Source organism: Salvelinus fontinalis, chromosome 26 (genome assembly GCF_029448725.1).
Source record: "Salvelinus fontinalis isolate EN_2023a chromosome 26, ASM2944872v1, whole genome shotgun sequence".
In the NCBI taxonomy this organism is placed as follows: Eukaryota; Metazoa; Chordata; class Actinopteri; order Salmoniformes; family Salmonidae; genus Salvelinus; species Salvelinus fontinalis.
The window spans coordinates 12,882,580-12,894,896 of NC_074690.1; the positions used below are offsets into that span (position 1 = coordinate 12,882,580).

At 46.8% G+C, this 12,317-nt stretch overlaps 1 protein-coding gene across 6 annotated transcripts in view; it reads right to left on the bottom strand.

Annotated features, from left to right (window-relative positions):
- Positions 1–1,777: 1,777 nt before the first annotated feature.
- LOC129823659 (partitioning defective 3 homolog) overlaps positions 1,778–12,317 on the bottom strand; it is a 219,398-nt gene continuing 208,858 nt past the window's right edge. For all 6 annotated transcript variants that reach the window (XM_055882545.1, XM_055882543.1, XM_055882544.1 and 3 more), the window contains one exon: positions 1,778–6,585. In XM_055882545.1, the coding sequence (XP_055738520.1) occupies positions 6,168–6,585 (418 nt within the window). In that variant the 3' untranslated portion in view covers positions 1,778–6,167. The remainder of the gene's footprint in view (positions 6,586–12,317) is intronic.

The following is a 12,317-nucleotide window of genomic DNA, read 5'->3' on the forward strand; positions in this document are numbered from 1 at the left end:
AGCATACAGAGACAAGGATACAGAGACACAAGCATACAGACACACGGATACAGACACACGGATACAGACACACGGATACAGACACACGGATACAGACACACGGATACAGACACACGGATACAGACACACGGATACAGACACACGGATACAGACACACGGATACAGACACACGGATACAGACACACGGATACAGACACAAGCATAGAGAGACAAGCATAGAGAGACAAGCATACAGAGACAAGCATACAGAGACAAGCATACAGAGACAAGCATACAGAGACAAGCATACAGAGACAAGGATACAGAGACACAAGCATACAGACACAAGGATACAGACACAAGGATACAGACACAAGCATACAGACACAAGCATACAGGCACAAGGATACAGAGACACACATACAGAGACACGCATACAGAGACAAGCATACTGACACAAGGATACAGACACAAGGATACAGACACAAGCATACAGACACAAGCATACAGAGACAAGCATACAGACACAAGGATACAGACACAAGCATACAGAGACAAGCATACAGACACAAGGATACAGACACAAGCATACAGAGACAAGCATACAGAGACAAGCATACAGACACAAGGATACAGAGACACGCATACAGAGACACGCATACAGAGACACGCATACAGAGACAAGCATACAGAGACAAGGATACAGAGACAAGGATACAGAGACACAAGCATACAGACACACGGATACAGACACACGGATACAGACACAAGCATAGAGAGACAAGCATACAGAGACAAGCATACAGAGACAAGGATACAGAGACACAAGCATACAGACACACGGATACAGACACACGGATACAGACACACGGATACAGACACACGGATACAGACACACGGATACATAGACAATGATACAGAGACAAGCATAAAGAGACAAGCATAAAGAGACAAGGATACAGAGACAATGATACAGAGACAAGGATACAGAGACAAGGATACAGAGACAATGATACAGAGACAATGATACAGAGACACGGATACAGAGACAAGGATACAGAGACAAGGATACAGAGACAAGGATACAGAGACAAGGATACAGAGACAAGGATACAGAGACAAGGATACAGAGACAATGATACAGAGACAATGATACAGAGACACGGATACAGAGACAAGCATACAGAGACACAAGCATAATGAGACACAAGGATACAGAAACAAGCATAGAGACACAAGGATACAGACACAAGGATACAGACACAAGGATACAGAGACACAAGGATACAGAGCACAAGGATACAGAGCACAAGGATACAGAGCACAAGGATACAGAGACACGCATACAGAGACACGCATACAGAGACAAACATAGACACGCATACAGAGACACGCATACCGAGACACGCATACAGAGACACGCATACAGAGACACGCATACAGAGACACGCATACAGAGACACGCATACAGAGACACGCATACAGAGACACGCATACAGAGACAAGCTTACAGAGACAAGCATACAGAGCCAAGCATACAGAGCCAAGCATACAGAGCCAAGCATACAGAGCCAAGCATACAGAGCCAAGCATACACACACACACACTCGTAGAGTTGTTTACATGAAAGATGTGAAGCTAGAACTACAATAACCTATTGATAGAAAAGGCAAAAGCATATAAAAAGATACAAGAGTGGATCAAACCACACTCACTGCTACTAATGAGGATATAACCTGATATCACTGCCAGTTCATTATTCAAAGGAGAGGATGACAAATCGAGGATAACCCAGAGATAGTTGTAAACAGGATGAAACAGCCTTCCTTTTATTCTAAATTTGATACGTACAGGAAAAGTGTCTGTATACATGTCTAAACATATCATGTAAAAGTCTGAAAAACAATTGCACGGTGCTTACAATAGCTTTACACTTTAAACATCATGATACGTACAGCATTGTGAAGGCAATGTCAAATAGACAGGATACAAATACACTGATCAGCTGTGCAGAGGCTTATTTGAACTCTCACTGTAAAAAAACAAACAATGAATGCTTTTCAGCCCCAAAACAATCAAAACACATACTGTGCTGTAGAGATGATAATATTATGTTAAAAACACATGATGTAATGGTGTTGTGTCTATTTAGCTACAGCAAGGAACAATCCACATTGTTTTCCCTATTCAGGAATGGCATCTCAGGCACTTATTATTGAACTCTCAACTTAGCCAGTAGTGGTCAGGTGGTCCACCTGATCCCAGATCTATTTGCCCTGTCTTATTTACTACTCTGTGGTGTGGTTTCCCCTAGGTACAGATATAGGATCAGCTTCCCCTCCCCCCAATCCTAACCTTAACCATTTAGTGTGGGAAATGAAAAACGGACATAAGATCAGCAACATAGCCAGAGGAACTTCTGCCTACACCCTTGTTAACTATAACTACCATAGAAATTAACAAGATAGCACAAACAGATCTGGAACTAGGCTAGCAATGGACACCATACAACAGATTCCAACCAGACTGCAGACATTGGCATGGTACTGCAGTACAGACGACAGAACACACAGTCTTATTTCCATGTTAGAAGTGTTCAACAGCTGATTCCCTATTTAATGCACTACTTTTGACCAGGGCCCGTAGTGCACTGTGTAGGTAGTAGGGTCCCATTTGGGACACAGACACAGTATTAACTCACAAATGGAAGGTAATGCATTTCGTATGGCTGTAATTGGCATAGGGAGAACACTGAAGCACATCTCCAAAGCAGCGAGGTGCCAGACACTTCTGTTATAGTATACCACGAGGCGACACACAGAGTACGTACCACAGTCATTATATTTTTTATCTTTTCTGTGCTCTCCTTTGTTCGGTTGAAAGTCATCTCCACCATTTGGTACATTTCATAGACATCAGCGCATCGTTACATTAAAGGTCCATTATTTACAAGAGGAGAGCGACTCACTAGTACTCCGCTATACGGCAGCTGAAAGCAATTACCACTCAAACACTATTTATTTTTTATGAACAAGGGAAGATTGAACCTAAATCTTGCGTCGGTACTCCGATTGTCTCTCTACAGAGAGAAACTGTGGTGTGGCCCTTCACTACACAGCAGCCTCTAGGTGCTGTATTCTGTTCTTTGGCTGTGGCAGGCAGCTTGTGATGTAAAATTCAGTGCAGCGTTGACCAGGGAGAGTTGGAAAAGGACGTGAGGGGGAGGAGGAGAGGTGAACTAGGAGTGGAACGGGGTAGAGGAGAGGTGAACTAGGAGTGGAACGGGGAAGAGGAGAGGTGAACTAGGAGTGGAACGGGGAAGAGGAGAGGTGAGCTAGGAGTGGAACGGGGAAGAGGAGAGGTGAGCTAGGAGTGGAACGGGGTAGAGGAGAGGTGAACTAGGAGTGGAACGGGGAAGAGGAGAGGTGAACTAGGAGTGGAACGGGGTAGAGGAGAGGTGAACTAGGAGTGGAACGAGGAAGAGGAGAGGTGAGCTAGGAGTGGAACGGGGAAGAGGAGAGGTGAGCTAGGAGTGGAACGGGGAAGAGGAGAGGTGAGCTAGGAGTGGAACGGGGTAGAGGAGAGGTGAACTAGGAGTGGAACGGGGAAGAGGAGAGGTGAGCTAGGAGTGGAACGGGGAAGAGGAGAGGTGAGCTAAGAGTGGAACGGGGTAGAGGAGAGGTGAACTAGGAGTGGAACGGGGTAGAGGAGAGGTGGACTAGGAGTGGAACGGGGTAGAGGAGAGGTGGACTAGGAGTGGAACGGGGTAGAGGAGAGGTGAGCTAGGAGTGGAACGGGGTAGAGGAGAGGTGAGCTAGGAGTGGAACGGGGAAGAGGAGAGGTGAGCTAGGAGTGGAACGGGGTAGAGGAGAGGTGAACTAGGAGTGGAACGGGGTAGAGGAGAGGTGGACTAGGAGTGGAACGGGGTAGAGGAGAGGTGGACTAGGAGTGGAACGGGGTAGAGGAGAGGTGGACTAGGAGTGGAACGGGGTAGAGGAGAGGTGGACTAGGAGTGGAACGGGGTAGAGGAGAGGTGAGCTAGGAGTGGAACGGGGAAGAGGAGAGGTGAGCTAGGAGTGGAACGGGGTAGAGGAGAGGTGAACTAGGAGTGGAACGGGGTAGAGGAGAGGTGAACTAGGAGTGGAACGGGGAAGAGGAGAGGTGAACTAGGAGTGGAACGGGGTAGAGGAGAGGTGAACTAGGAGTGGAACGGGGAAGAGGAGAGGTGAGCTAGGAGTGGAACGGGGTAGAGGAGAGGTGAGCTAGGAGTGGAACGGGGTAGAGGAGAGGTGAGCTAGGAGTGGAACGGGGTAGAGGAGAGGTGAGCTAGGAGTGGAACGGGGAAGAGGAGAGTGGAACTAGGAGTGGAACGGGGAAGAGGAGAGGTGAACTAGTAGTGGAACGGGGAAGAGGAGAGGTGAACTAGGAGTGGAACGGGGAAGAGGAGAGGTGAACTAGGAGTGGAATGGGGAAGAGGAGAGGTGAGCTAGGAGTGGAACGGGGAAGAGGAGAGGTGGAAGAGGAGAAGAGATGAAATAGGTGGTGAGGGGGAAGAGGAGGAGAGGTGAAAGAGGTGAGGGGGAGGCAGAAGTGGTGGTGAGAGGGAGGCGGAAGTGCTGGTGAGGGAGAGGAGGAAGTGCTGGTGAGGGAGAGGAGGAAGTGGTGGTGAGGGAGAGGAGGAGGTGGTGGTGAGGGAGAGGAGGAGGTAGTGGTGAGGGAGAGGAGGAGGTGGTGGTGAGGGAGAGGAGGAGGTGGTGGTGAGGGAGAGGAGGAGGTGGTGGTGAGGGAGAGGAGGAAGTGGTGGTGAGGGAGAGGAGGAAGTGGTGGTGAGTGAGAGGAAGAAGTGGTGATGAGTGAGAGGAGGAAGTGGTGGTGAGGGAGAGGAGAGGAGGAAGTGGTGGTGAGGGAGAGGAGAGGAGGAAGTGGTGGTGAGGGAGAGGAGGAAGAAGTGGTGGTGAGGGAGAGGAGGAAGTGGTAGTGAGGGAGAGGAGGAAGTGGTGGTGAGGGAGAGGAGGAGGTGGTGGTGAGGGAGAGGAGGAAGTGGTGGTGAGGGAGAGGAGGAGGTGGTGGTGAGGGAGAGGAGGAGGTGGTGGTGAGGGAGAGGAGGAAGTGGTGGTGAGGGAGAGGAGGAAGTGGTGGTGAGGGACAGGAGGAAGTGGTGGTGAGGGACAGGAGGAAGTGGTGGTGAGGGACAGGAGGAAGTGGTGGTGAGGGACAGGAGGAAGTGGTGGTGAGGGAGAGGAGGAAGTGGTGGTGAGAGAGAGGAGGAAGGCAAGCCAGGTTAGCCGTGCCCAGAGCAGAGAGGCCAGGCGGTAGATCAGAGAATCTCTCTCTCTCTCTCTCTCTGTGGAGATGACACACACATGAATAATTTATGAGAGTCCTTCATTAATAACCAGTGCTTTGCTCCCCCTCCTTTTACACACTCAGTCTCTTTTCTCTAGCCCACTGGTGAAGTAAAGAAAAAAAGGATGAAAACAGAGAAATAGAGAGAGCTCAGCGTTGTTGTTTTGACGTGTTAGTGTACTACCAACTATGGGGAGGTTCATGTCCAGGGGAGGGCAGGTCAAGTAGGAGCCATGGTTTAACAAAACCAGGCGACCTTGTAAGTGTCCACACCACACTAGCATAAAGCACACACACACATTAAGACAGTCTCTCTCTCACACACACACACACACACACACACACACACACACACACACACACACACACACACACACACACACACACACACACACACACACACACACACACACACACACTTCTCCATTGTTTGAAAAAACATCTGTTTGCCTGTATGATTGTCAGAGCGTGAGGGTGACAGATGTCTATGAATCCCACAACACCACTACTACCCCAGAAAGCATCATGACCATGAATACAGGAGGCACTGAAAGTCTCATTTGACAACAGTCTGTGGGAGGGAAAAGGACTGACTGGGACTGAACGGAGGACTAAGAGGTCACATCCAGGGGAAGCCATTAATACTAACACTCACTGTGCATTCCCTACTCAAATTGTCCACATCTTCCACAACTATGGCTCCTCTGGCCCACCCTGTCCCTATCCCCTCAGGAGTAGAAGGGCCTCCCCATTCTATAGCTAATCAGCTCCTGAAGTAGTCGCCACCAACTGTGGCCTTTTCTTGGCTGCCCTGTCCCTTCCCCATCCCTGCCCCTATCCCCTCAGGAGTAGAAGGGCCTCCCCTTCTCAGGCCCCTGCAGCCTGTTGAGCCTGGCCAGCTGGGAGGGCGAGGGGGGTACGTCCTGTCTATAGGGGCCCTTAGGCGACACAGGGTCCTTGTGAGCCGAGTATGAAGGAGTGGCGTTGTAGGTTTTGTTCCCGTGGTGCTCCTGCGGGGGTGCTAGTAGTAGCTGCTTCCCTTTGGCCTCCTGCTCCCTGCGTCTCTGCTCCTGCCTCAGCAGCTCCTGGGCCTCCAGCAAGACGCGGGCATTCACACTGCTCACCCCTGGGTAGCCGTTCCTGGAGCCCTTGTAGCTGGAGTAGCGAGGGTTCTCCTTGGTCGTCTGGAAGCCCTCGCCCGGCGGGTAGACCTTGACCCAGGAGTCCTGAGAGATGCAGCTAGGGTTCTTCCTGGGTTGTCTGGAGGGAGGGAGAGAATAACAAGGAGGCAGGGTGAGACACGAGTAAAGAGATTAAGAGGGTTTTAAAGAGAAGGAGTTCAGAAAGAGAGGAGATTCCACAGAGAGAGGCTGGGGCAGACAAGGCACAGCGCCACACATGACCAATAGGCAATTTAGCACACGATAAACCAGAAATAAACACATACACCTAGAGGGACAGTGACACAGCCATTCCCATCCATTTAGCCCTGTTGTGAAGGACAGACCGGCCCATTGGGTCTGATAGGCAGTATTAGCAGCCCTGTTGCAGATGAGACTCAACTCGGCCCACTATGTGTCTGTGGCGGTTTGACAATAGACATCTGACATGGTATCTTACATTTTAGTCATTTAGCAGACACTCTTATCCAGAGCAACTTACAGTAGTTCATATTTTTGTTCCATACTGGTCCCCCATGGGAATCGAACCGACTATCCTGACGTTGCAAACGCCATGCTCCACCAACTGAGCCACACACTGTCAGCTCGCTCCCTTCCCTACAAAACACAGTCAGTCCTGTAGGTGTGTATATATATACAGTGGGGCAAAAAAGTATTTAGTCAGCCACCAATTGTGCAAGTTCTCCCACTTAAAAAGATGAGAGAGGCCTGTAATTTTCATAATAGGTACACTTCAACTATGACAGACAAATTGAGAAAAAAAATCCAGAAAATCACACTGTAGGATTTTTAATGAATTTATTTGCAAATTATGGTGGAAAATAAGTATTTGGTCACCTACAAACAAGCAAGATTTCTGGCTCTCACAGACCTGTAACTTCTTCTTTAAGAGGCCCCTCTGTCCTCCACTCGTTACCTGTATTAATGGCACCTGTTTGAACATGTTATCAGTATAAAAGACACCTGTCCACAACCTCAGTCAGTCACACTCCAAACTCCACTATGGCCAAGACCAAAGAGCTGTCAAAGGACACCAGAAACAAAATTGTAGACCTGCACCAGGCTGGGAAGACTGAATCTGCAATAGGTAAGCAGCTTGGTTTGAAGAAATCAACTGTGGGAGAAATTATTAGGAAATGGAAGACATACAAGACCACTGATAATCTCCCTCGATCTGGGGCTCCACGCAAGATCTCACCCCGTGGGGTCAAAATGATCACAAGAACGGTGAGCAAAAATCCCAGAACCACACGGGGGGACCTAGTGAATGACCTGCAGAGAGCTGGGACCAAAGTAACAAAGCCTACCATCAGTAACACACTACGCCGCCAGCGACTCAAATCCTGCAGTGCCAGACGTGTCCCCCTGCTTAAGCCAGTACATGTCCAGGCCCGTCTGAAGTTTGCTAGAGAGCATTTGGATGATCCAGAAGAAGATTGGGAGAATGTCATATGGTCAGATAAAACCAAAATATAACTTTTTGGTAAAAACTCAACTCGTCGTGTTTGGAGGACAAAGAATGCTGAGTTGCATCCAAAGAACACCATACCTACTGTGAAGCATGGGGGTGGAAACATCATGCTTTGGGGCTGTTTTTCTGCAAAGGGACCAGGACGACTGATACGTGTAAAGGACAGAATGAATGGGGCCATGTATCGTGAGATTGAGTGAAAACCTCCTTCCATCAGCAAGGGCATTGAAGATGAAACGTGGCTGGGTCTTTCAGCATGACAATGATCCCAAACACACCGCCCGGGCAACGAAGGAGTGGCTTCGTAAGAAGCATTTCAAGGTCCTGGAGTGGCCTAGCCATTCTCCAGATCTCAACCCCATAGAAAATCTTTGGAGGGAGTTGAAAGTCCTTGTTGCCCAGCAACAGCCCCAAAACATCACTGCCCTAGAGGAGATCTGCATGGAGGAATGGGCCAAAATACCAGCAACAGTGTGTGAAAACCTTGTGAAGACTTACAGAAAACGTTTGACCTCTGTTATATACCCTTTGTTGGCAATGACAAAGTATTGAGATAAACTTTTGTTATTGACCAAATACTTATTTTCCACCACATTTTGCATTAAATTCATTTAAAATCCTACAATGTGATTTTCTGGATTTTTTTCTTCTCATTTTGTCTGTCATAGTTGAAGTGTACCTATGATGAAAATTACAGGCCTCTCTCATCTTTTTAAGTGGGACAATTTGCACAATTGGTGGCTGACTAAATCCTTTTTCCCCCACTGTATATATACAGCGGGGAGAACAAGTATTTGATACACTGCCGATTTTGCAGGTTTTCCTACTTACAAAGCATGTAGAGGTCTATAATTTTTTTATCATAGGTACACTTCAACTGTGAGAGACAGAATCTAAAACAAAAATCCAGAAAATCACATTGTATGATTTTTGAGTAAATAATTTGCATTTTATTGCATGACATAAGTATTTGATCACCTACCAACCAGTAAGAATTCCGGCTCTAACAGACCTGTTAGTTTTTCTTTAAGAAGCCCTCCTGTTCTCCACTCATTACCTGTAGTAACTGCACCTGTTTGAACTCGTTACCTGTATAAAAGACACCTGTCCACACACGCAATCAAACAGACTCCAACCTCTCCACAATGGCCAAGACCAGAGAGCTGTGTAAGGACATCAGGGATAAAATTGTAGACCTGCACAAGGCTGGGATGGGCTACAGGACAATAGGCAAGCAGCTTGGTGAGAAGGCAACAACTGTTTGCGCAATTATTAGAAAATGGAAGAAGTTCAAGATGACGGTCAATCACCCTCGGTCTGGGGCTCCATGCAAGATCTCACCTCGTGGGGCATCAATGATCATGAGGAAGGTGAGGGATCAGCCCAGAACTACACGGCAGGACCTGGTCAATGACCTGAAGAGAGCTGGGACCACAGTCTCAAAGAAAGCCATTAGTAACACACTACGCCGTCATGGATTAAAATCCTGCAGCGCATGCAAGGACCCCCTGCTCAAGCCAGCGCATGTCCAGGCCCGTCTGAAGTTTGCCAATGACCATCTGGATGATCCAGAGGAGGAATGGGAGAAGGTCATGTGGTCTGATGAGACAAAAATAGAGCTTTTTGGTCTAAACTCCACTCGCCGTGTTTGGAGGAAGAAGAAGGATGAGTACAACCCCAAGAACACCATCCCAACCGTGAAGCATGGAGGTGGAAACATCATTCTTTGGGGATGCTTTTCTGCAAAGGGGACAGGACGACTGCACCGTATTGAGGGGAGGATGGATGGGGCCATGTATCGCAAGATCTTGGCCAACAACCTCCTTCCCTCAGTAAGAGCATTAAAGATGGGTCGTGGCTGGGTCTTCCAGCATGACAACGACACAAAACACACAGCCAGGGCAACTAAGGAGTGGCTCCGTAAGAAGCATCTCAAGGTCCTGGAGTGGCCTAGCCAGTCTCCAGACCTGAACCCAATAGAACATCTTTGTAGGGAGCTGAAAGTCCGTATTGCCCAGCGACAGCCCCGAAACCTGAAGGATCTGGAGAAGGTCTGTGTGGAGGAGTGGGCCAAAATCCCTGCTGCAGTGTGTGCAAACCTGGTCAAGAACTACAGGAAACATATGATTTCTGTAATTGCAAACAAAGGTTTCTGTACCAAATATTAAGTTCTGCTTTTCTGATGTATCAAATACTTATGTCATGCAATAAAATGCAAATTAATTACTTAAAAATCATACAATGTGATTTTCTGGATTTTAGATTTTTGTTTTAGTTGAAGTGTACCTATGATAAAAATGACAGACCTCTACATGCTTTGTAAGTAGGAAAACCTGCAAGATCGGCAGTGTATCAAATACTTGTTCTCCCCACTGTATGTATGTATGTATATATATATATATGTGTGTGTGTGTGTATATGAGTGAGTGAGCGTGCGTGACATCACCCAGACTCATGCTTGACTGGGCACTTTGTGACCTCTCTGTGTTCAGCCCTTATGAAATGCATGAGTGTTCAGGCCTTGAGCCCTGCTTATTGCAGGGGCAGGACAAATGGAACAAACACATTAACATCAACCAACTAGACCTGGGTTCAAACACTATTTTAAATCATTTCAAAAATACTTAATCTGTGCTTGCCTGACCTAAAGGACCAATAGAATAGTCCCAAAACTGCAAACCCCACCCATTTGGCACTCCAGGCAGGCTAGAGCAAATGCTCAAACAGTATTTGAAAGATTTCAAATAGTATTTGAAGCCAGGGCTGAAACAAACAGGCTTCTGTCTCAGAGCCATGCATAATTAGCAGCTTTATCAACCAGCTGTGAAGAAACTGTATTATTTCTGTATTTGAAGGAAAAATGATAATGAGAAATGTAACTTTGTGTAAAGACAACCGGCGGTTAGATACAGAAATGCTCGCCTTTCAACCAATAACAGAAACACAAACCCAGCTGTTTATTTTAAACCCATGCTTCAATGATTCCAATTTCAAAAGATGGGGCTCCACGACTCCATATCTGATTATATTTCATACATTGACACAAGAGACACACTTGGGCTGTTTCTCTGTAAATACATATAAACCAGCTATCTATTCTCTTTTCCATTAGATATTATGCCAGTACTGTACATGTGAGCTGCACCCTATTCCCTATAGCGCACTACATTTGACCAGGGCCCATAAGGCTCTAGTTAAAAGTAGAGCATTAAACAGAGAATAGGGTGCCATTTGGGACACAGACATTGACATGTAAGACACAGGTGCTCTGTAAATAAATGTAAACCAGCTATCTCTTATGGATGGCGTCTGTGTCTGTCCCAAAGGGCACCCTATTCCCTACATAGTGCTCTCCTTTTGACCAGGGCCCATTGGACTCTGGTTAAAAGTAGTGCACCATTTAGAGAATAGGGTGCCATTTGGGAAGCACTTAGACAGCCTCTCTACAGAGACCGAAGCCCTTTGGTCCTGATGTAAATGACAAGACTTTTGCTGTGAGATCTATACTGTGTGTCAATGATGAATATGGGCTCTCAACAAGCATCATTGTTCAAGGCCTATTTTCACTTGAACCCCTTGTTTAGCAAAGGTTCACCAGGAGGAAACAGAACTTTATCTAAAAGGCTGTTTATGAACCCACTAACATGAATCACAAATAGGCCATGATTCATCCATTCAACCAATGGCAGCGTGTGTGTGTGTTGGAGAGTTTTGCGCTGCAGAAGCAAGGGGCCATATGAAATCAATCAAGATTGCACAAGCTGATACCAGGCCCCATATTACTCCAAGTCCATGGTCTAGTCATACAATGGACTGTTTAAACAAACAGGTTTATCCAAACACAACTGGCCTTGATAGAATTACAATGAAATGACACCACAAAGCCACAGGATGTTTCTTTGACCAGGAATCGGAGACATTTATACAATAAATCTCTGCCGTAAACAAAGCTGCTTCTTCAAATATTTTTCAAGCGGGAATCTGTATCAGCAACCAATGACTAATCTGAATTGATGAAGTAGCTAGCAGCAGTGGCGATTATAGCATGTCTTGGTGTGTAATTGCACTATAACAGTGACAAACGGTGCCCAGAAACTGTTAGGGCCTACATAAAGCTGTCCCAACAGCAGAGCTTTCTTTTCAGCACCATGGAGTGAATCCTTACCACTGCTACACCTGGCTATCAGAGGAGCCTTGTCTGGCAGCGAAACAGTTAATTCAGACTCTTTTATTGCCTTTTTAAAAATATATAGCTGATATGGATGACTTGCTTAAACAAATGTGGTTTCTACTGACAATTCAGATGTTCAAACTATGACATAAAGGAAGAATGAGCAGAT